Here is a 25,817-nt window from a genome sequence, read left to right as displayed (position 1 = left end):
CAAAACTACTATTTGTTAAGAAATTCTCCTGTATGAACCTATTTTATTAAAATATAGTATGGCTGGTGGCGGCTACTCTTCACCTGCATGGTAATAAATTTGTGTACTTAAACGTTTCTGTTCCTACAATTTGTTTTAAGTTTGTGAAAGTACACCTTAACTGCAATAGTGTTGCTACTTCATTTTGCTGTAAAACATTTTAGTCTCAAAAATAAGAAATATTTTATTTACTTTGTTCTTGGAGATATGTAACTATCACTGCCTGATTCTCTGACTAAGTATCTATCTTTGCCTTTCTATCACTTTTTTTAAAATAAGAAGGTACTTACTTTCTAACTGATACGATGTAAATTGTGTGAATTTTTCTATTTCTGTAGGAATTAAACTGTTTGCATTACTGTCATCCATATTTAATTGCTCCAAAATTTCTGTGGCTGCTGGATTTAAACCCAAATTAAGCCACCAGCCCTTCTCTAGAGAGCTAAGCATTGGTGCTTCTGTCTCAACTGGTAGCATTTCTTGCAGTTCTGTCAGTGAATGATGCTGAGGCACAAGGTTAGCAGTCTGATGCTCTACAAAACCCAGAAATAATGTATAATATTAATAATCTAGAAACATGAAACAGAATGTAATTTTGTAAATAAAAGCTCCCAGGTATTATGACCTACTATATATATCCATATATCCATTTTTTATACTTCCATTTGTAACTCAGTGTCCATGAACAGATTTAAGAATAGAGCATTTGACATTATCAGAGCAAGAGTACTTTTTACTTACTGCGTCTATGAGTAAGGTCAGGCGGGGGTTTAAATTTTTTTCAGATCTAATAATGTGTAGCTGCATTATTAAAATTACAAATTATCTTGTTCATTATGTATGGGTTTACTTATCCTGCTTACAAAGACTTAGCAGAATCCTTACCCGAAAAAAAATCAACTGGAGTAGTAAGGAGAATACCGTACATTATTTTCAACTGTAAATCAACGTACAAATGAATTGGACAACATAACAAATCAATATACACAACTTAATCCTGGGACTTGTAAAATGAAGCAAACAAAATGAAATGAAAGAATAATGGTAATTAATATTCTGGTGCTGTCCTAAATACCCTGCAGCTTATTTTGGTTTTGTGTATTTTGCTTCCTAACACAAACTCTGCTTTTGTGAATTTAAAACATTATTTTCCATTAAGCATACTCTTCTATTGATTAATACACTTTTTAAAACATTATTTACGGGAAAATAGTACACAGGAAAGAGTTCAACAGATTAACAAATTTCTACCAAACTGTTACTACAGTTATTGTATATAATTAGCAGTAGTGAGCTGAACACTGTCACAATAAAACTCTTATTTCATTCAAACTACCTCCACAGAAGGGTACATGACATACTGACTTCTTTGTTGCCATACTGTAACTTTTTACATGCACTAAAAGAATCAGATAATCCAAACTTCAGAGGCTTACATGAACTGGATAATTTTCAATGGCTCAAACAGAACCTGTGCTCTGTAATATAACATTATCTTTTCTGTTGTATTTCTCTGTGTACATGGAACTTGTTAACATCAATTAGAAATCCTTACCGACAAGCAAAAGAGAGCTCATATTATCCCGATACTTCTCTGATTGCCATATCAAAGAGTCTAAGTATTCCCTAGAGGGCCCTGTAACCAAAATACTACAAAGAACATAAAAAAAGACTTGTAGTTATGAAGTTTAACAGGATTATCTGTTGAATTTTGATTTATGTAAAACTGTCTTTTAAAGATCTACTTTGTCTTTAAATTTTCAGTTCATTCATTCATTCTCCTGTTCATCAAAATGTTTGTTCTTATCCACACAGAGGAAACAGGAAAGAGTGAGAGGACCCATCAAGGCTGATTCATGAACTAAAGTGGCACAGAGTGAGAATTCTGTCTAGAGTGTGGTTCCCGCCCCAAGGGGATATTTAAATTCTTTGTGCATATGCCAGAAAGATAGCAAGGCAAAAAAATTCTAGTCTCAAAAACAAGATGAGAAGGAAAAGATGAAGCAATCCTAATCCTGTGTCAGGATGAAAAGGCCCAAACCCCATTATTGGAGGATATCCCCAAAACACAGACAATACTTTCTTCCTGTATTGCTTCTGGAGATTTTGAAGGTGATACTTGTGGAATGTATGTATTTTCCATATTTATAAATGTATACATACACACATATACACACTTGCTAAATACATAGGTATTTACTGTTGCCTATTTCAAAAGGGAGACTGCATTTTCAGGTTATTAAATCCCTCTAGAGAAAGAGGTCTACAGAGGTGACTGTCATTTCCTTTTTCAAGCTCCCCTGAAAAGCCACGGATACTGCCTGTGCACTCCATCACTCTTTCACACAAAACATAGCATATATGCAGGTCAAACAACATAAGTATTGATTCATAACGTTCTATTCATAATAGACTAAAGTTATTTTTCCAATTATTTTGAGGATGTATGATTTAGAGGATTTATGATAGAATTTGTCACTACCAAAGTTTCATTACCTGTTACCAGAGAGAGGAAGAAGTTCTTCCTGAAGTCCTCTGCACAGAAAATTAACCCATGAACTTTGTTGTCTGCATGGAGGAGTTAAAGGCACTTCCATTTCATCTTTCAAATATGGAATATATTCAGCTAGAAATTACATAATGCCCCAGCCAAAACAAAAATAAAAAATCAAAATCACAAAGCTACCTTTGAATGAAATACTCATGCTTACGAATTTTATACTAGTGGAATTTTGTATTAAACTACAAAATATTTTCATAAGACAATTCACTGTTTAAGCTCTATGCCCCAAATACTTCACATCCAATTTCCAGACACTTTGGGGATAACAATGTGTAGATTACATTTCTTTGATGTAATTCTGGCTGCATACTCTTCACATGTAAGATGATTTTTATAAATAAATCATCAGGTACCATGGCTGAGGTCTTGATATTAGGCATTTATGACTGTTAGCCTTCTTAGATGTTTCCCCCATAAATGAAGTTACTTAGATGGGAGAGAGACTTTGGCTAATGTTACAGTGGCTGTAAGACACAGATGACTGGACTCGGGAACTTCAAAAACAGTCAGGATTTTAAAGACAAAATTACTCTTTCAAGCAGAATTAGTACGCATTGAAATTTCTAGGGATGATCACTGAACTGATCATCTCATTTTTTAAAGTAGTATGTAAACAAACCTGGCATGTTAAAAGTCCCCTGCAAGTTACTTTTGACTTTTTTTTTTTTTTGCAATTGTATCACATGTGGATATATTAATGCATTATTTATTGGTTTTTATTCAAATCAAATTAGGAATTTGCAACTGCACTGATTTTAGTGTCATTTCATAAAAATTTGTGGTTTACATGAGTGTCTTAGAATTCTTCTCTCTGGCATTCTTCTAATCAGGAAGCAGAGGTAACAAAAAACACAGTTGTTCTATGGTCTGTGAAAACTATCAGAAAAATTTTAAGTAAACCAGTGCCTCTTTAAGGAAAAACATTTGTAACAAATTCCCTATTCATTCTAACAGGCAGCAAGCAGATGCAATCCTCATACACACGTTGTTTGGCCAGTTGGTACACAGCAGGCTATGAATCAGTCACCTGTCCAGCTGTTTACAGCTGCTCCTTGACTGACCTAAAAAGCCGATTGTATGGCAGGAAGGGTAAGGGACAATGTTAGAAAGCCAGAGAACACAAATACCTATCAGAGAAGCAGAAAAAAAAGGTAAGAAATAGAAGTGGATATAAAGGAAACAACATACTTCTAACCAGTATGTTCCCACTTACTTAGAACACAAAAAAAAGCTCCGTGAACTCCTGCTGTGAACTTCAGCTCACAAACTGTTTTTTGTGGGGATAAACAATTTAAGCACATTACTTTGAATACGATAGGAGCTGATCTCAGGACAGCAAAAATACCTGCCATATCTAAAAAGAACAATTCTCGCTCTTTCAGCAATACTATTAATATTAATTCTTGTCTAGTTATTTTTGCCTTTAAGACTGGAATATTTTCATCAGTTACATTAGATAAACTCTGCTTACTCTCAGAGGTTCATTGATGACTTAGTGAACTCTCTTGTCCCTTAAGCCCTTTATCAATAAACAGATCCTATTCCTAGCAAGAGAGAAAGGCAAACAATGAAAGGTTTACAGAAAATGCCATTATCACCGCTTCTTCTCTGAGTTCAAGCACACATATTTCACTTCTGGTAGCTCATAAACAGCAAAATCAATTAGAACAAGAAGATGGAAGCTGATTGTGCCCTAACAACTTAATTTTGCCTGATGCAATGGCAGAGCTAAGGCAGCAAACTGTCAATAAAGATTAATGAGGTCACTTTCTTTAAAAAACAATTCAAAATTATTTGACTTCTTACATCAGCTCCAGTAGAACAGATAATATCCTAGAGAAGATCAAAGTCAACTTGTCACTGTTGCATACAGGAGGAAGGTCTCAAAATGCTCAGACCTACTACACTTAAGCTCCTCCTATTTGTCAGCCTCAGAAGCAGAGAGCAGTCAGGCAGCTCATTAGACCCAGATTAGTTTATCATGCTAGGCAATAACTTCTAGATGGAAAGTAAGTTTAACTTTGTCTTGGTGGAACAACACATGGTGGGTTTGCATTGAGCTTTTATATCAGACCCTTTGAACAGATATGATTGCTCCAAACAAAATTCCACTGCAATACAGTATCAGGAGCATGATCCTATTAGCCTGCAGAGGATAACTATCAGTTCAGTTTAAAACACATTGAAACTAAGACAATAAGGGGGTTCTTGATCCGGAGAAAACAGAGGATTTCTCATGGATTTTAGTAACTGCTGGATGGAAAACTATCAGGTGAACATGCACTGGTTACTGATAATACTGCTGCTGCCCAGGGCAATAATGGATAGACTTTTTCCTGGATAGGATAAACGTTAGGATGAGAGGTACATATATATTCAAGCATTGCCACTCTGCTCAGATCACATCCATTTGTAAACGTCGCTCTTTGCACAGGCTCTTCTACATTTAATTAAAGGTGAAAAACGCCACCAGCATAGCCATTTTTCTGCCTCACTTCACCAGCCAACATTTAGCTGGGAATACAGTTGGGCTGGCAAAGAATATACATTATTTTCAAAGGTCACACCTGGAACCTGAAGAAATTTTAACTAGGGTTGGATAATTAGGTTGTGCAGTCATACACCAAACCTGCCCAGCATTGGTATGCACTGTAAACACCATGACTTGAGTTTTCAAGCTATTAAAGGTGGACACATACAAAGTATTTCCAAATGCCAGTGAAGGAGAAGCAAGGATTCAATGCAAATATTCAACACTTTCAGTTTATTTCTGTGGAAAACAGCTCTGCTGACTATATGACTTAATTTCTTGATCACACATCATTACAGAACCGTTTGCAAACCAGAATGTCTGTACAGGAGCTTTGAACATCTAGAAGTTATTACCTCAGCACTTCTGCCTGGATTATTCTCCATCACCCTATTTTGAAAGCATTTATATTAGACTTTAACAAACTTTATACTGTGCTTTTTGACTCCACAAATTGATGTTAATCAATCTGTCTTGAATTTCATCCTCCCTCTCTAGGTAGATAATTTGCTAGACAAAAAAGATCCAAAAAACCTATCAAATACAAAATTCATAGACATCATTTGCAGCCAAAAGCAAAATGAAGGAACTGTAAAGTTGGTTGTGTTTAGACTATAAAGCTCTGGAAAGCAGTATGGCACTTCTACCTCCTTACAGTGCAGGTAAAAAATAGTAGATTACACAAAGAGAATGTTCTTATCTATATAGTGCATGTCCTCCTACGAACAGAATATAGGAACAATTGCTTAAAGAATTTATTTTAAATATCACCCCTTGATTTATACAGATCTTCCTACCTGACTCACAGAATTCCAGCATACTTGTGTTATTACTGGAGCAAACCTCTTGTGGAATGGGACAGTACTTGGAAATTTCTATGTTGTATGTAATTTCTGCTTTGAGATCTGAAAACAGATTTTTAAAGGTGCCACAAATTAACCATTCATTACATTTTCCTGTCAGAGCACTTTTTGCTTTCAATCTTATTATTGAACCTCCGTGACATATTGTTATGAAAAATCACAGTCATGCTTAGTAACCCCAAATGCTGTAGCTGATAAGAGCAGTGTTCAGTCTTGTCCCTTAAGTGACAGAAACCCCCCACAATCTAGTATAATCACTACCCGAATTATTCCAAGCTCTTATGGCAACAGTGATTTCCAGAACAATTAAGTAGCCTAAATATAGTTTGCTGGGAGTTTGTGTATGTAGATTCTTTTGCTACTAAAAAAGAATGAAAAACTCCAGTAGGTTGACATTTATGTACAAACTCCTCAAATATCTGCAGCAGAGGTTGGATCATTCAGCTCAGAACATGGCATGTACTAAATGTATCATAAGAATGCAAATCAAACCACCCTAGTCAAATATACACTTTTAAAAGTTTTGTTCCTATTTTCAACAAGAGACTGGATTATTTCAAACTGGTGCCCTATCAGACAGAATTCAGCAGACACTCTCCACATTCAGAAGTACGAATCTTCCTTCTTTGAGCTGCTTCCTGCCCACCAAAAAAGTGGAAAAATATTAATTTTTAACTAAAAAGAACACAACAAAAACTCAGGTGCGATGGATGAAAAGACAGAATGGGAGAGATATGTGGCCTGGAAAAGCATTAATGGAGTCTGAATGGACTTTTTACTCACTGAATAATCCACCCAGCAGACTGGCAGTTTTTCCCCAGTTTGCTGTTGTGTGCTTATGAACCCTTGTACACCCCAGTTTATTGTCAAAATTTATAGATCCTGCTGTACCTCCATATTGTCCCTATTTCTCCCTCAGGTTTCCCCTTTGAAAGCTGTTTATCTCTTCTTCTCCTCCTCTGTTTTCCCGTGCCTCTGTTACTGATTAGCTGTAGCTATCACAGCGCAGAGAGAGCTACCATTAGTCAGCCCCCTCTGATACTCGAGAGTTCCACCCATTCTTCCCCTGTCCCCCTACCACATCTTTCCCTAAGCTGTCAATCTCTTGCACCTCCCTGGCTTAGCGTCCACCCCTCAAACCGCGGTTTTTTAAACCCTTGTTTCCCTTGAATAAACTGGCATTGCAGCACGAGACCTCAACTGCGTCCGAACCCTAACCGCAGTGCTCGGTCCAAATTTCCCCTATCCCTGCGGACCGAGGCACTCAGGTAATGTTTTTTTCTTTTAACTAGACAAAATACTGCCATACAAATCAGTCCATTAGCCAATTAACTGCCATTAAAGTTGTATTTATCCATCACATAAAAGCATTTAGAAACATTTCTAAAATTTCTTTAAAGAAATAACTATTGTCATTTAGAGTATTCCTATTATCCATGGAAATATTTAACCTTTTTGTCCTCAGAAATCTGCTTTTGTGTTTACATTTACAGTGCAACAAAAGCATTTTTTTACAGTATGATTGTACTGCACGTAATCCTCTTAGGGATGTCTCTGAAAGTAAATTTAAAAACAGATAGGAAAAATTAAGACTAAATTATTATATTCATGGTAGGTTTTATAGCACAAATCATGGTTCATTTACATTTGTTTCTGAGATTACAACACAACCATGGATTGAACCAAATGGAGAATAGTTTACTACCCCTTGAGGAGACATGTACTCAGAAATCTGGATATAGAATAGTTCATAGTCTCACACAGAGCAATTCTCATTTAATAGGCTGTGATGTAACTCAAAAGTGAACTCAATACCAAAGAGCCAAATTGTGTTAAATGTGTTCAAGTGAAAGGAAAATCAGGTCAAGCATTTAAGAAAACCAACCCTCACATTCTTTGATCACTTCTTTGCACAGGTCTTCATCAGCCATAGTGTCTGAGGCCACATTTAACAACTCGTTCAATTCCAAGTATGATGGAATCTTAGCAGAATCAGATCTGCCATTGCTGGGTTTGCTGAATTCTAGCTCAAGAGGCAACATGAAATACTGAAAAAATATTAATCACAACAGAATGGTCAGTAAATCCCCTTTGATGTTACTGTATAGTCAAAGCTTTTTCAAAATCTTGAAATAACTTAATTCTAAACCAATTTCAGAGCTTTTAGGAGAGAAATCATATGACATTTACACAGTATACACAAAGCTTTGCTCAATACGGAGTAAATGCAATGTTACAGAATTTCAGATTGAGAGAGTGGAGTGTAGAGAGTGTATCTGAACTTTCAGTTCCCAGTCAAGTAAAATCTTCATTTACTTTACTGAAAGTTTGTGTTTTAGAATTTTGAAAAATGAAGGAAAAAGGAGATTTGACTTCTTTTTATAAAAGAAGCAAAGCTGGCTCCCCAAATCCTGAAACATATCTTGGAGCTTTCCCTTTCCCATGCATGTCATGGCTTCCTGTTCTGGTTAATTTGTATTCTTAGTGTAACAAGTACCTACAGTGCCAACACATCCAGAAGAAGGAGAAACAGCTGATCGGAGTGGAAACTCCTAACAGCAGCATCCAACAATTAAAAAACCACCAATAAAAGCCGTGTTTCCTAACCTTGGAAATATGAAGGCTGTGAATACTTTGCAAGTATGAAGAGAATTCAGTAAAATGACTTGCAAGTTAACAAACACCTACCCAAAACACAAAACAACAACCAATATAATATATAGGATGAAACAACAGAATACCTCTTCCTCTTTTATAGGTATAGTGCAGAAGTTCTCTTTAATCTCCTGCAATTCATTTTTACTCTCTTCCATCTTCATTTCATTTTGGAAAATCAAACATTCTCTTTAAAAGATCATAAAAGAAAGTAAGTGACTTCTTTGTATTACTTCATGTCTAAGACTGAAAGTGTTAGCAATAGCTTTGATAGCCATACACATGGCAAAAAGTTTATTTTCTAAATCCATGCCTTTTCTAAGAAAGCAATTCCAAGGGATGCTCTACCGATCTGTGGAATTAACCAAAAGTATTTTTCAAGAAATAATACATTATATGCAGAGTAGAATCACTTAATATTGGGACCTGCCTTAAAAAGTTACAGAAAAAAACCCTCATATTAAAATTGTTCAACACCCATCACATAAATGTTCTCATGTGAAAACGCTTTCTGCAAAAGCTGCGGATCTAAGTTTCCTCCAATGTCAAATTTTTTTTACTATATATAAAATCTCTGTAATCTATAACACCGACCTTATTTCACTTTTGTCTCCTTTAGTTTCTATTTTCAGAAATGATTCAGCACCAGTGAAGGCAGAGTGTGCTTATTATTAATCAAAATGACAACCAAAAGTATGTTCCCTGGTTTAACTGAAAAACTTTCAAAATGCTTGGAAATAAAACTCAGTAGTGAGGCTACTACTTGCCTTGTGAAGCAAGGATACAAGCAGAAAAAAGATGAAGATTCTTCAAGCAGAAAGAAAAGTTTTCATCAGGCTTGCCAATCATAGCCACCACACTAAAATTACAACAACTTTTTAGGGGGATAACTTCCTCCTCAGTCCGTGACACCACTATTTTCCTGAAGGAATACTTTGGACTGAAGAGTACAAATTGTTCTACACCCAGCCTTGGGATGCTAACTGAATTTTACCTTAAGTAGAAGTCTGTTTCATTATATGTCTTTGTTTAAATGCCTCTCCCTATGTGCTGCAAAAGGAGATTTGGGCCCCCACCTTGGGGAGGCTCGTGGTTTTGCTAGTCAACCACAGACCAAGAGGTCAGAGCTGTTTCAGTAAAGGTTCACACTAGCACTTTTTATGCCATTTCTGAAAGCAGTTGCAGAATCTGGATCATGTTATCTTCACTGGGTATTTACAGTGTTCACACTTGCACATAGTCTTATGTCCAAAACTCAGTGTGAGCTTAGAGCTCATTTTAAAAAACAGGCCAACAACCCCACTCCTCCCCGTTCTGCTGCTATACAGGTACAGTTAAATCAGTTAAAATTTGCTTTACCTTTCTTGGGAATCATGTAACTCTACCAAGCACAAAAGAAGTGATACAAGCGATCCAGACATGAAGTAAATTATCACAAAATTTAGCCAGACTTTATGAATGCACATCAATATATTTACGACATACTAGGCCCATTTCTAATACAGTTTACACCAGTTTAATGTATCAGTTAGTTCAAATTCATGACATTAGACACTATTCAACTAAATTCAATCAACTCAGTAATATGAAAGTGAGTAAAACCATAAAATAAATAATATTTGAATGTGAAGAAATACAATTGAACTTGAAGAAATATAGTTCAACAGCACAAGAGCACGGATTTGCTGACAGCATGACTGAGATGACAGAAAGAAGGAACATGGAAGCTCGTATAAAATCCTAGCCCAATTAAATTTAGAGGCATTTTACTGAGAGGGAATCAGTAAAATCAGTTTGAGGGAGGACAAGGTCCCTAAAAGATGTACATTTTTTCAGTATTCCAAAAGTAAAATCTTGAGTACACTTCACACTTACAAAATGCAAAAGTGACACAACTTCATTAATCCAGTTTTCTTAATGCATATAAATTTCATTTGAGTCATTTTTTCCTAAGTAAGAAAAAAAGCTGAAGTCTTTACCTGTTGCAAATATAAACTAGTTACAAAGTTATCATTTAACAGATGTTCCAATGTCATTATACACAGATTATTTTTTATGTTCAATATTATACATCAACTTGTAGGTACCTGAAAATGTTCTCTTCTGTTAAAATCTGTCCTTCAGAATCCAAAAGGGGATCTTTCACTAAAAAAAACTGTAGTCTGCTCAGAAGTATAGATAAAGTTGGCAGGTTTTTACGAAAATTTTCAAGATTATCAATAAAAGTAAATTCCTCTTCCAAATATAAATCTGATGAAAAATAAGAAAAAAATACATTATAAAACAAGATAAATGTAACAATCATCAGAATAAACAGAATAGTGGATCAACTTTTAGAATACTATAAGTGTCAGCAAAAAATAAGTATTTTCTGCTTTAAATATTTTAGAATTTTAAAGCTTTAAGTACAACAAAGTCTAGACTTCCAATGGTCCACAGGATAAGCTCTGGTTTTCTTTTCCTTTTTTTTTTTTTTTATTTTCTTATACAATGTCTGTCAAAAAGAAAAGGTATTTTCCTTTCTTTCCCATGTTTGCATTTTCAACAAAGACAAGTGCAAAGTTCTACACCTGGGTCTGGGCAATCTCAGGCCCACCCACAGGCTGGGTAGAGAAGTGACTGAGAGCAGCCCTGTGGAGAAAGACTTGGGGCTGATGGTTGAAGGAAAACTCAGCCTGGGCCAGCAGTGTGCACTCACAGCCCAGAAATCCAACAGTGGCAAAGCAGGTGATTCTGCTCCCCTCTTGGAGCATTGTGTCCATCTCTGGGGTCCTCAGTAGAAAAAAGACATGGACCTGTTGGAGCAGGTCCAGAGGAGGGACACAAAAATGATCAGAGGGAAGGAACACCTCTCTTATGAGGAAAGGCTGAGAGAATTGGGATGTTCAGCCTGGAGAAGAGAAGGCTCCAGAGAGACTTTACTGTAGCTTCTCAGTACACAAAGGGGGCCTATAAGTAAGATGAGGACAGATTTTTTGTTCTATTGCAATAGAACAAGGGGTAATGGTTTTAAACTAAAAGAGAGATGATTTAGATATTAGGAAGAAGTTTCTTACAGCGAGGGTGGTAAAACACTGGAATAATTTGCCCAGACTGGTGGTTGATGCCTCATCCCTGTGGGTGCTCAAGGTGAGGTTGGACAGGGCTCTGAGTGACCTGAGCTGATTACAGGGGGGTTGGACTAAATGACCTTTAAAACTCCTTTCCAATCCAGGCTATTCTATGATAACAGGATTCTATGGACTTTCATTTCTTCTGACAGAACTGAAGCAGTAACTACATCCCTATTTGATGCAATCCCTTACATTTGCAATATAGTATACACAAATATTTACATACACATTTTACATATAGATAATACACATAGAAGGGTAAAGTGAGGTTTTTGTTCTTTCTTATTTTTTACCAACATGGAAGTATCCTCATTCCTATATCCCCCTTTCATTCCTTGGATGACTCCCTATCTCTAACAACCTTCCTTTCCTTCCTAGTGGCTGGAAGTTGTAGATACTGATTATGTTCCCCCCTCTAACTGTTCTATGCTGCTGACTCAGATTCCCATAAAGAAATCTATCAATTAAAAAATAAATGCCTCATTGTAAAATGCCTCTGTTTAATGAGATGAACAGTTCAGAAGAGGCTACTAAGGCTTCTAGGAGCCTATAAAGCTAAAAGTAGCTCTAATAAAAAAAAAAATGACATTTTTTCTGATATGCTACAAAGTCCCTGATCTATTCCTCTTCCTTTTCTTTAGGCAACTAGGAAAACAAAGTAGGAGGCACCTCAATATTCAATCAAATAGTGGTTGCAAAATTAGGTGCTAAAATCAATAAGAAAATAAAGACTACTTCAATGATCTAAACTTGTGTCCTCAAATATCTAATTTAATTTTTGTTAAAGAAAACTGGACAACTCCTAATATACTAACGTGAAATTAAGTCAAATAAGGCACAGCTTTGGCCTTTGATTTGCATTTATTTTCCTAATTTAGCCAGAGTTTTTATTCATTTTTTTATTGTAAGGAGCTATAGTATCTAAAGTGCATGAAGAAAGGAGGATTTTTCCAATTAATCTAATTATTCTAATGTGATTAAAATATTTTAATTACTGCATTTCTTTGTTAATTTTAACACATGTGTACTGAAGTGGAACAGATACTACCACATACCTAACTGCTTTCCTAATATAGAATTTTACAGCTGAAGTACCAGGTAGAGTTTGAAATTCACAAATTCCAGTGCTTGAAATTCATAGAGAACTGAGCTGAGCTGCTACTTTATGATTCTAGGAAGTGCAGTTCCACATTTTTAAATATGCTTATTTTTCAGAATTGTGACTTGAATGCAATATCATCACTTTCTTTGATTTACAATACAGTTGAATCAAACATTTTCTCAATATTTGGTTTTCTGTGATCAGAATTTGTTATATCTGTTAAGAGTGCTACTAATCACAATTTTCAGAAAATACATAGGGACACTACCCAATTTGAACAATCACAGCAACAGACTTGAAAAATCCCAGCAGCAAAGTGGAAACTGCTTACTTTTCATTCTGCTTGATGTGGTCAAGGAAAATGCTTCAAGGATCTAATTTTATTGATGTATAATGGATCACTATAATTTTGTTCAGTTTCTGATATGATCTACTTATTGTGATACTTTTTTGGCACCTTCTGCCATATGTTTGATCAGCCTTAAACTTCTTTTGGTTTGCATCTATCTTGAACTGCTAATACAAGCCCTGCTTCTCCAGGGAATAAATATGGCTTCAGTGGTCATACCTTAGGCAACTGCAAAGGTCTGTGATCACTCAGACAGCTTCATCAATGCCTATGGAGCCCGCACAAAAAGTTATGGAAGTTAACAAGCTGATTCTACCAGAATTTAGAAAACAGTGAATTAAACATTTTACCTTGCCATGGTTCTTTAAATTCAGTGACATAGTAAATCTTCAAATATTTTTCTTGGGTGGATTCTTCCTTAAAAACTTTATTCATAAGTAAAAAGGGTTCTTCTATGTCAGTCTGAGAGCAGGGATTTGAACTTGGAATAACTTCCATTAATTCATTACTAATCTGGAGCTCTACAGAGGAGACAGGTTTCCTAAAAAACAGAAAAAAAATCTGACACTTAAGCTGATGTAAAAGTACTGTCATAACTTCCCTGACTTTTCAGTGAATCAACAGCACTCATAAAGATACTCTAAGAACCCTGACAATCACTGTATTCACTGAAGAAGATTAGAAATTGCGGAGCTGCTGTCACTCTCCACTGGATCCACGGTTCAATTACATGTTCAATTCTTTCCCAAGAAAAAACCCTTTAAGTATACATCCGGCATTAAATTCAACAAAAGGATAACGGCTGGAAAAGAGCATCAAATCTATTGATGTCACAGCATTTAGAGCAAAACTTTAAATATATACTTTTTGTATTGGGTCTAGTTGAGCTGGAGCTCATTTCCCCAAAGCAGCCCTAGCAGTGCTATGCTTTGCATTGGTAGCTAGAAAAGTGTTGATAACACATCAGTGTTTTGGTGCTGCTGAGCAGCACTGGCACAGCATCAGCATTGTCTCTCAACATCCCTTCCCCTCCCTACATCGTGGGCACGATCCTGAGGGGGGACAAAACCAGGCCAGCTGACCCAAACTAACCAAAGGCATATTCCAGACCATATGACATCAGCTCAGATATAAAAGCTAAGGGAAAGAGGAGTGAGGGGGGCATTCATTATTTACAGTGTTTGCTTTCTGAGCAACTGCTATGTGTTCTGAAGCCCTGCTTCCCAGGAAGTGGCTGGACATCACTCGCTAATGGGAAGTAGAGAATAAATCTTGTTATTTTCCTCTTTGCTTGTGAGACTGCAAACTTCCACTTTTGTTTTAATAAACAGCCTCACCTCAACCTACGAGTCATTTTCCATTTTATTCTGTCTCCCCTGTCCAGCTGGGAAGTGATAGAGTGGTTTGGTGGGCACCTGACGTCCAACCAAGGTCAACCCATCACACTTGTGTTTCAAAAACCATGAAGAAATTGCAAGTAATAGCAATAGGAAAAAGACAGGATAAGTGAAGAAACAAACTCACTTCAATTTCCTGTCACTTTTCATATTAATCTCAATATTACTATTATTTCTTTAGGAAAAGAAAAACCAAACCGTGTTAGACAAATAAATAGCGAAATCATCTGACTGCAGAAAAAAAACAACCATCGTAGTCCTGAGCTAAATGTGCATCTGGATAAAAAGGTTGTAATTGTTAAAAAATTAAAATATTAGTGTTCTGTTATCCACATAAATTCACTGCAACAATATACTGGCTCTAATTGATGAGCGCTGACATTTCTGAAGAACCTAAATCAGCTCATCTACACTTACTGAATTTATTATTCTCATTTCAGACAATGGATTTCTCAACTGTGCATCCTATTGATTCATGTATGTTTTTAATAATACATTGCATTGCACCATCTTGCTATTTGCTAGTCCTCTAAAGGTAATTCTCAGATGAGTGCACCTCTGAATTTCGGTATAGGCCTTCATGTGTAGACAGCAAGACTTAGGAATCTCTGCTACACATCTTTAAAAAAATCAACTATTTCACAACATTTTGAGTATAGCTTAAAAGTTAACTTTGAAACTCCAGGTAGTATAGTTCACAAGCAATAACCATGTAGTACTGATAATAACTAATATCCAAACTTTCATATGGCATAAGCCTTTGAAAATCCTCAAACCTTAAAACACTGCCCAGTTACATGTGGGTCAACTTCACTGAAATTAGTGGATTTCACTGTAGTTTCATAGATAGAATTCACTGTAGTTTCATAGACAGAATATACCTAAGTGGAGTTGCTGATTTGAGACTACATGGGCCATCTTTTCCGAAGTCAAATCCTTAGTAAGGCTGTTCTGGAAAGCAGTAAATATTTTAAATGCAGACTACTCTAAGTATGGAAACATATGTTCAAGGCACACTTGTATTATGCTTGTACAGTGTTTTGAACACAGAAAGAACTACATCAGGCTTAATGTATTTAGCTTCAATTAGATCTTTACATTATGAAGCAAAACTTTCAGCAGTATCTTTGAAATATGGACAGTTGTGTTTCATCATCAAAATAAGCATAACTATTAAGTACATGCAATATAGCCAATAAGGAGGTTTATCTAATTAAGTAATTTGGCAATTTCTAGGAATTACAGACTCACTTCCTTATCTCCTTTACTGTTAGGTGTCCTCTCACACCTGCTTAGGCAGTCAGTGTCGTCTTCTCAATGTTTTTCTCCTCCTCAGTGTTTTTCTCTCACTTGTTTCTTGTGCTCTTCTTATTTCTCAGCCTCTCCAAGGAGACGGTAGGGTCCCTGACACTTTGAACCAATTTTTGCTAATATATCAAGCCACTTCACTGACTAATTTTATCAGTCATTCATGCTTACATTCCTGAATGGCTTACAAGAAGAGACACTTTAAAAAATCACAAACGTCAAACCCCCAAGTTGACAAGCTTATTTCAAAATATCATTTCCCTAACCTAGTTACCTGAACATTTAGACACATAGAAAAGCATAAAAATTCTACACAAAACCCCTACTTAGTAGTAAAATCTTATGCCTACTGTGAAAACAGAACAAAGTCTCAAAAAATCTCAAAAGCCTCAAAATCTACTGAGCAGAGTCTTAGAACAGACTATATTGAATTGTATGATAAGCAATCCAAAGATACTGAACTCAACCGTATTACACAGCAGCACATCTGGGACATCCTTTGATAAATTATTATGCCAAACCACAAGTAAGTGTAGAATCTTTAAACTAGATAATTATATTTTTTTTGTACAACTCCAGGAGTATAGTTCTCCTATGAGTCATACCCAGCAGTGAACAACGTACTCCAGAAAAAATGCCTACCATTGCTTGAAATGACAAAAGCAGAACATTTTAGTGCTTGTTCCTAATAATTTTTGAAAAGATTCTGGCACCTTTATTCCTTTAATCTGTTGGTTTTGACTATTAGAAAGAAATTAGCATTATCTATAAATTTACCTGTTACACTACTCACTCCCTGTTCCTTGCTAAGAATACATCTACTGAAAATCATTTACTGTAGGTCACTTTTCAGCTATCCAAAACAAACCATCCACTGTATTTATTGCACACTTTTTTTATATTTTATTGTGTGTTTATGTCTCGCTTTGCAAATACTTATAACGATTTGTGATGGATTATGTGTACTATTACTGCTTAGTCCTACCCCCAGGAAAACCACTATCATAAACCACCTAAGAATTTAGATTCTCTTTCCTTACCTTAAACAAAACGCAAAGCACTTGAAGAATCTGAAGCAAATACACGCCCTTTCCTCCTAAGTTTAACTCCCTGCTCCTTATTTGCCTGTCTCAGTTCAAGCAATTTTTCACTGGTACAGAGATCTAGTCCACTTTGGTTTACAATATTGTGGTGGTTTGGTCTGGGCCTTCCTTGGTGACCAGTTTGTAGCCAAGAAGGGTCCAGATTTACCCAGTATTCCCTACGATTTTTACATAAGAAGAAAGGAGGAGAGGCCTTCACTCTCTTTCTTTCCGGCAGCTTGGAGGTGCAGGTTCCCTGCTGTTGAGTCTGCCAGGTTGGGGAGCGAGGCCTGGTAAGGCCTTATTGACCTTGGGAGGCGGAGGCTGCCGGCGATCGTCCCGGAGCGACTCTCGGTTGTCCCAAGGAGAGTGGTGGGATATTTCTTTGCTAACTCTTTTAGTGGATAGATATTGGGCTACTAATTGGGATACATATATGTATTTTATTTTGGTTTTGTTCCTTTTCCCTTCCCCCTGCCCTTTCCCTTGTGAAATTGTAATATTTATATTATATTTATATATATTGCTTTAGCTGTCTCTCTCTCGTTTCGGTTTTCTTGGTTGTTTTTTTTCCCCTCTTCTCCCTGAGGTTTGGAGGGGAGGGGGGGACTTCTTGTGGTAAGGTTTGGAGACTTGGCAGGGAGCCAGCTTCAAACCATATCATCTCAAATGAAATCGTCTCAAATTTTCTGTAGCTGTTACCTACCATGTGCACTGATTTCCTGCGTTTTATTTAGATGTTATAACTCACTTAAGTGCTAAAACAACAGGTAAATGTTGTTTGGTCTGACAAAATTCTTAATTCTTGGCATTTAATACTTGAGATGGCATCTGTCGGACTTCTCAAGTGCTCACTGTTGATATCTAAATCACGCTGTGTCTTTATAACAAGTTCTTCAGGATCTGCTTTTTCTTTTAGTATTACTAGTCTAGACAATGTCTTGGGTAACATCTTTACATGAGTTTTGCAGCATCCTCATAATACTTATCTCACTCTCTGAAGGTGCAAAGATGATTATATCACATATAATAGTCTTATTTTTTTCTGAAGATACAGAATGTAATTTCAATTGTATTTCAGTGCACCGAGTTAAACAGACATCCACATCATTTTCTGCACAGCCTTAATCCACTCTATGAGCATGACCATTTCTGTGACATGAATGAGCAGAGGGCTATGCCCTATTAGAATATAGCAAGGAAATTAAAGACTATCATATTGAAATCACAGAAGAGTGCCACTGTAAGGTATTGGGAAGCCTGGCACTGGCATTTTCTGTAAATGATTATTTAATTCTTCAATCATAAGTTTTCTTTATAACCAGTTTTTTAAAGCAGATTTGAGGATAATAGAGATTTTAGGTAGCACTGTAAAAGCACAAATGTAATTTCTCTGTTTCTTTCACACTGGTGATTGAAAGCAGAAATACACACAATTTATTGTTTTTTGTAGAACCATAATCCAGGTAATATATGCTGGAAAAATCTGTTGCAAGCCTGTTTTTAAAATTAACTCAGTTTCAGAGTTCATTTGATACTTTTGACTTTGTATATAACATTTTAAAATAAATATATCTATATTTAATTGCTATAATATAAGCTTGACTTTTTATAGCTGCCTTTTACACCTTTTCAAAGATTTATAAATACCCTTCTTTGAACAGCTTCATCTACAGTTACAAGAGATAACAGTCTCAGAGAGGAGGGGGTAAAAGGTCCTTGTGGTTTGTCTTCATATTCATTAACAGTTTCCAGAGTCTTTCTCCAATGTCATAAATAGATTATACAACCATTAAAAAAATTATATGAAGAAGCAGTGAACTCCATAAAACACAATACTACTTTTAGTGAAAAAGCCATCTTTAAGCTATTTGCTACAGTGTACATCTCCAGCACACTGTACGCTTGCTACTGTCAGAAAACATTTCCATATTCTGTTATCATCATTAGCTTATGGTTCACAAAGTAACTGAATGATATCAAAGAAATCACAAATGTTTTTAACTTAAGGTTACTGACTTTTCCAGGAAATCCTCCACAGGCAAGCTTTTCTTCCATTGATCCAATACCGAAATAGTGATCATGTTCTGTGTTGAAGTAACTGAGACAAAAAAGAGAGAAAGAGAACCACATAGAAAATTTTAAAATTTATTTTTATTTCTCGATCAAACCATTGCAGAGGCTAATCAAACTTTATACAAGATGCATAGAAGAAACAACACTTTTGGTTTCCATTAGGAAAAGTAATGCAAATACATCAGAAAGATGTGAATACTTTCATACACGTTTACCTTTGTCACTGGAAACCCTCATTTTTTTCCACATCTCATAACCTCAGCATCATCTTTTGAACCTCTCCCAGCTTATCAGACTTAGTATTTCACTTATCTCTGATCACTGATATTCTTCCATAACCACTTCTCTGGACAGAAACTTTTCCAGAGGTCTCTACAGACTAATCAAATATCACCCTCATTTATGGTGCCATACACAAATAAATATCCGTTACCCATTTGTTTCTACTTGAATATGTTCTACCTTCAAGAGATATATGAACTGACTTCAGGAAATTATTTTTTTTTAACCAGACATCATATTATGGACAAACACAAGCTTTTCCTTTAATCCACAGTAAATCTAAATTAAAACTTAAGGATTATATAACCTACCTCTAGTCCATGGTTTCCTATACTTATCATCAGTGAAGAGTCCTGTGAGATGATACTTTTCATCTTGATATAAACAGGGAGGAAAGCAAAGTGATAATCTCCAGATGGAAAACTTCTGCCTTGCCATGCTCTGCACAAAAAAAGACATATGTTAAAATTATGAGAGACAGGTCCATTCTTTTTGTGCACCTCTTCAAACATTCCCACTGTTTCCAAGTGTTTTCTCCTATAACAGGATTTTTTGTGCTTAAACCTTATTATTTCTGTAATACTGACACAGTTCAAACTAAGAGAAAATATTAACATTTACCTGACTAGCTATTTAACTATTAATCTACACCTCTGCATTTGCAAACCTGCACATATGCTTAGCTACACTTTAAGTAAACTTTGTATGTGCAATTAGAAGTGCTTATCTTAACACTTGCAACGGTCTCCTAAATGGACACATGATCAGAAACAATTTAAAATCATTCCTACTACTGTTGTTTCAAGTATTTTTAATATTCTAAAGCTTCTCATCTTTCATATGCTGTTAGGAGCTAACAAAAGCCCTTTTAAGTCCTTTCATTTTCACTAAAAACAGGAGTACATGGTAGTAATCAATCGAATTCTAGAATTAAATAGTCGATGTGGCAACTTCAGTAGCCCTTCACTGAAGACCAAGTTCAATAAACTATCTAAGAGTTCTTTTGTCACAGAAGTGTGACAGTACTGCATAAATAGCACAGAACCACAGAACAAGCAGTTAGTTAGGGAAGCAGAGAGAAATTATTTTTACACAGGGTTTTGTATTTAACAAGTTTATAGCTTAGAAAGAAGTTGTCCTTAAAAACTGTGGGGTGTAAAAAGCATACTGGAAGAGGCAACTAGCTATAGATATGTGGGAGAACACAATGAATGAGACTAGTAACTTCTCTCTAGATCTAAGTCCATTGCTTCACTTCAGCTGTGTTGCTTCAGTCCAAGAAATGTCCACCCATTTTGGCATATGCTGTCAAGCCAATTATAGCTTGTAGTGTTAGACATCCCAGAAGACAAACTAGAAATATTTCGCTGACTTGGACTGCATCCAGAACTACCATGCTGTTGGTGTACTTTCCAAACCTTCCTGTATAAGTAGAAAGTTGGTGGAGAAAATAAAAGATGTGGGAAGCAATGAGAACAAATACTGTCACTTCACCAGTACAAATCCTTTTTCCATGTCAGTTTAATCCTCTGTGGGATAGTTACATTCTGTAAATGCTAGTTAATTTTAACAAAAAAGGCAAAAACTACTGCCATCATAGCATCTTTTCCTTAGAACACTCTTGTAAAAAAACAGATCCAACTCAATGAGGTTCCCTCTGCTTATGTCAAAGCATGGCACTTTCCCAGTGATCTCTTTTACAGATTCTGAAGAAAGAAGACAGAGTCAGACAATTACAGGCAGCTGGACTTAGGTCTTCTACATGTTACTGGCTGTACATCAGTTTAAGTAATCAGTATTGAAGTTACTTCTGAAACAGCTGCATCTATCACAAAATAAAATTAATTTCCTGATAGAGATCACAGGAACAGAAAGAGCTGATGATAACCCTTCTTTGATTAAAGCAAACTGTCACAATTGTGACATAAGAGCTCTTAAAGTACTCTTAGGTTAAAGGAGAATGACATGGTACTGTAGAAGTAGAAGCTACCAAATAAAAAATACAAACAATAATACAACAGAGATCAGAAAGAAATTTTAAGCACCAGTATGTAGTTTTAAGGAGGGTAACTTTAGCTAAAGTTGTTTTCTGTCCATGATGTTTGTGAAGTGGAACAAATACACCCAAGGGCTATCATCACAGGTAACAGCCTTAAACCAGGAAAATTGTTCTAAGTGTAAAGGTTAAGATGAATTAGTTCATTTTATAAAGTCTGATAGCACACAACCTTTCTTGCCTGTCTCAAATATATAAAAGTGTTTTTCAAGACCATTATTTATGGTTATGGCATTTAATCAACACATGTTTACCCCTGTTTCTCACAGAACTGCAGAGGTCTCCACAAATTTCTGTTCTAACTGTAAGATGTTATGTGCATTTTTATAGTTCCATACAGCTTGCATGCATTATCAGTTTATAATATTAGAAAACCTTGAACTTGTAAGACGACTTTGTGATCACACCTACAACACTCGGTGCCATGAAGTACCTAACTCTTGCATCTCTGATGACTGAAAAGGTTCCTTTCTTCAAAGATACACTTCTAAAGAGCAGCTGGAAAAACTATATCTGGAATTGATATAAATGCATAACAAGTACATTAAGAGCAGGATTCCACATCCAGTTGAGCCAGATGTGGGCAGGAATCAGTCTGATATAAGCTCATCAAATTCCAGGATTTCCTAACGATTGGAAGCTTTAGTCAAGTGCATTTGATACAGGAAAAATCAATATAACTTCCTCCAGAGAGTAGAAGCTAGGCACAAGAGTGGAACAAGAAGCTGCGGTTCGAGCATGGCATATCCCTTGCACAGCCAGATCTGTAACACCTTTAAATGTGTGATCACATCCATTAATCCCTCCTGGTAGCATTACAGAGGAAGATTCACACTGTTCCAGAGTAGCCAGTGGGAAGGTCGCTCAGCATTTCCCTACTAACAGTTTTCATTTGTCCTGCTGTCAGCACTGTCCTCATCCTCAAAACTCAGGCAAGAAAAGCCATGTAGTTCTTCTCTTTCGCACATAGACCACAACATGTTGTGCTAATACATCTATTTTTTTTGGTAGAAAATATGAAAACATCTGAAGATCAAACTGAATGGAACTACTGTGAGAAGGTTTCCACACAAACACTGAATGACAGACTGCATACAGCTGGAATTACAACAGAAAAAGTTTTGGTTTCCATAATCTAAGAAAACAGTGGGCACTGTTACAATATGGAACAGGTACAATATGGAACAATTCCTGCACTCTAAGAAAAGGGATGTGGGCAGTGGTCCATAACATGGGTCCCAGTATAACTGCAAGTACTATTGCTGGGCCACTTCCCAGGCTGCAAATCTCCATCTGTATGCCAGGAGTGCTTGTGTGTGTCCTCGTACTCTCCCTGTACTCTTAAAGGCATCATGTCTTGTTACCTTATTCTTCTGCTCACACACTAGAAATAACCCCCTCTCGGCAAAGCACCCCTCTGCGAGAGGAGTCTTTTATTTGGCCCGTAGCTTTTCTATGAAAACTTAAATAGTAAAAAGTAAAAACCCAATTATGACAGTGTGCCTCAGGAATAAGCAGTTGGCAGCATAACAGATGGAGACAGGAAGGAAAACAAGACTTCACAAGGTTTCTAGATCTTAACTGATCAAAACATGTAAAGCCAAAATATTCATTGTAGGTGTGAAAAGACATCTGCTTTCCACGAATTTAAGCTAAAACATTACAAAACCTCTTCCCTACAATCATTAGGGAATACAGCATTGTGTACAACTATCCCAATACACACTAAAGGAGATGGAAAATTGGATTAGTTCTCCGGAAAACAATTAATTTAATGCATTAGAACCACAGTATTCTCCAAAGAAAGCAGGAAACTTATAAGTGTATTATAAGTAAACTTGCAACATACATTAAAAATAATGGATGCTCGTTAGTTTTGGCAAAATTGTACTTCAATTTTTTATTAAAAAAACCCTGTAATCACTTCACTTGTTATCCCAGCAAGTGTAGCACAACAACCTCCCTGTAAGAGAATTCCTAAGAAAGTAGTTCTTGATATCTTTATTAATGTGCACTTACTCTGTTCTTCAGTTACTGCTATATTTCGTTCTGACTAATAAGAGAAATAATAAAATTATACCTCATATAAGTAGTCTGTCGAGTGATACTGTAAAGCTGCAAACATCTTGTTTTGTGATGTTTTCAACACTCCAATTGTCTGGAAGATATACAGAATATGGATTAGTTAAAAATTTTTTATATCCTCTAAAAATGTTGAAAGAGAAGGTTGAAATTCAGGTTCAACAAGAATAGCTTTGTCATTTCTAGCATATGCACCCTGGACTGAATTTCCTATAAAAGAAGGCTACACAAAGCATTCAGTGTTATTCCTTTGGAAGGATGTAACAGACCAACTACAGACCATGCACACTTGATTTCTATCAGAAGGAACTGGGTTTTTGGTTTTTATTTCAGTTATGCCTCTGGCTGTTTTTTCCACAGAAAGCCTTTTAAGGCATTAAGTGAAAGTAAGTAATACAAATTACCTCCCTTAAGCAATAATTTTGAGAAATTATCTGAATCAATGAATTTTTATGGATTATAAATTAGCTTTCAAAGACAATAGACTGGCTACCTCCTAAACTGTTAACTTTTCACTGGTTCATGTATTTTGGAGGGGACTTTTTTCCTCCCTTTTTTTGGTTTTACAAGGGTGAAGGAGATTATAGGTATAAGCTATAGGAGTATAGATTAGCTGGGAGCACAACGCCCTGCTGGAACACCAGGTCTCTAAGTAAGCTGATGCTTCTGATGGGAACCAAGAGTGAAACAAAAACTATACAAGGACAGAGACACAGTGTGAGTGCAAAACAGACTATATCACAGCTCAGGTGTGCATAAGGTAAGAGAATATTCGTTCTTAATTAAAATTAGGTACAAGAGTCAAAGCTAAAGTAAGGTAATTCTATCAAAAAAGTGTAGGATGTAAATGAAATGTAACCAACTTAAAATTGTAGGGCCATAAGGGAAACTTGCGACAGAAGGCTGTCTTCATATATGTATCAGTAAATATCAGTAACATACCAAGAGGCTAAAGCTGCCTATGTAAAAAATTTGGAAACACCAAATTCAGGTATGGAAACTGGAACCCATGGAGGAAAAAATAATTAGGGGCTAGTTGCTTACTTGAGAGGAGTCTGGGCAGAGAAAGGAAGTGCAGGAGAGGTAAAAAGGTAGGTTCAGGCAAGAAAATGGAATAGAGAATAAGGTATAAAATCATATAGAAAACAAAGTAGAGGGGAACCTTCTGATGGAAGGAGTACGGACAGTTAGAAACAGTGGATTAAAACCATGGGATGCTACAGAAAACCCTTTGCACAGTCTGCTGGACCCTCCATCAGTTGCACATCCAACAGACTTGATGTGGAAGAATGGAGCAAGAAGGGGTGGGTTTGCAAGGATGGAATGGATCAGTACCCCACCACTGAGTGCTGAAGGGCAGGGAATAGAACTGCGATTTCATAGCGTTGATGTGTATCACTGACCAAAATTTCCTCATAGCAATAAAATCATACATTCACGCAATATAGTAGCTATAGAATAGCAACTACTACTGCCTGGGAACTAATTTCAATTAACACAGCTGAAAGCAGTGAACTGCTCAGCAGTCACTTTAGGTACCGCTAGTTTCTTAAGGGTATGTCAATCACCGAACATTAAAACCACCTCAATCGGGTAAGTTCCGGATTTCCAATTCAAAACCGAAAGACTGTGGCCTAGCAATACTAGTCTGTGGAGACACAAGGAAGTCTTCGATTTTTTTTTAAGGCAAGACGAGCTTGCAGAAGGATACGACCCAGTTTCATTCTCCAAGAACTCGAGGGAACACCGCTCTCAGTGAAATACGCAGTCCGAGGTACTTCTGCCAGCACCAAGTGTTTTTAAATCTGCAGCAGTACGGACGGAAGCTACTCCGGCGCAACCCACCTCCGCTTAGCTCCCGGTGCCCACACGGCCGCCCTTCCCCTCAGCGCCGCCGCGCCTCCGCCCCGCCCGCGCGGGACGGCGAACGCGCCCCTCCGATTGGCTGCCGCCCGGAGTTCACCCCTCTGATTGGCTACTGGCCCTCCCGCCCCGTGCGCCCCAGCCACCTCCCCGCCGTCCCTTCCCTCCGGAGAGGCTCGTACCTGACGGCTGCGTGTATAGAGAGGAGCTCCTTGGAGTTAGCTGATAGGAAAACTTACCCGGTCTGCAAAGCTGAACACATTTCAAAAGCAGTACATGCATAAGTAAATGCAGCTAAGTAACTACATTCCATCCTTTGTTCCCCCGGTAGCTGCATGCGAGGGAGAAGACGCGACAAGGAAGGGACCAGGTTGGCTCCTAAAGTGTAACTGAACTGCTGACCCGCTGCCCGCTACCTGGGGAATGGAAATGGAACGAGGCCACAATTTAGCATCCA

At 36.8% G+C, this 25,817-nt stretch overlaps 1 protein-coding gene across 10 annotated transcripts in view; it reads right to left on the bottom strand.

The window, feature by feature from the left end:
- The window catches only part of SHOC1 (shortage in chiasmata 1), a 49,118-nt gene extending 23,714 nt beyond the window's left edge, over positions 1-25,404 (bottom strand). For 6 of the 10 annotated variants that reach the window (XM_032676286.1, XM_032676291.1, XM_032676287.1 and 3 more), the window contains exons 1-13: positions 25,343-25,404; positions 23,496-23,573; positions 19,671-19,800; positions 19,021-19,102; positions 13,565-13,755; positions 10,738-10,900; positions 8,737-8,839; positions 7,887-8,043; positions 5,930-6,037; positions 2,536-2,665; positions 1,595-1,689; positions 925-939; positions 330-572 (exon numbers count right to left, since the gene is read on the bottom strand). In XM_032676286.1, the coding sequence (XP_032532177.1) occupies positions 330-572; positions 925-939; positions 1,595-1,689; positions 2,536-2,665; positions 5,930-6,037; positions 7,887-8,043; positions 8,737-8,839; positions 10,738-10,900; positions 13,565-13,755; positions 19,021-19,102; positions 19,671-19,800; positions 23,496-23,540 (1,462 nt within the window). In that variant the 5' untranslated portion in view covers positions 23,541-23,573; positions 25,343-25,404. Of the gene's footprint in view, positions 1-329; positions 573-924; positions 940-1,594; positions 1,690-2,535; positions 2,666-5,929; positions 6,038-7,886; positions 8,044-8,736; positions 8,840-10,737; positions 10,901-13,564; positions 13,756-19,020; positions 19,103-19,670; positions 19,801-23,495; positions 23,574-25,342 lie in introns of those variants that run through there. The other 4 variants (XM_032676288.1, XM_032676289.1, XM_032676292.1 and 1 more) reach the window with 3 other exon arrangements.
- Between the last annotated feature and the right edge of the window lie 413 nt (positions 25,405-25,817).

This window comes from Chiroxiphia lanceolata, chromosome Z, assembly GCF_009829145.1.
Source record: "Chiroxiphia lanceolata isolate bChiLan1 chromosome Z, bChiLan1.pri, whole genome shotgun sequence".
Classification (NCBI taxonomy): domain Eukaryota; kingdom Metazoa; phylum Chordata; class Aves; order Passeriformes; family Pipridae; genus Chiroxiphia; species Chiroxiphia lanceolata.
The sequence above is the reverse complement of the archived record's forward strand: the minus strand, read 5'-3'. Positions and strand labels throughout refer to the sequence as shown.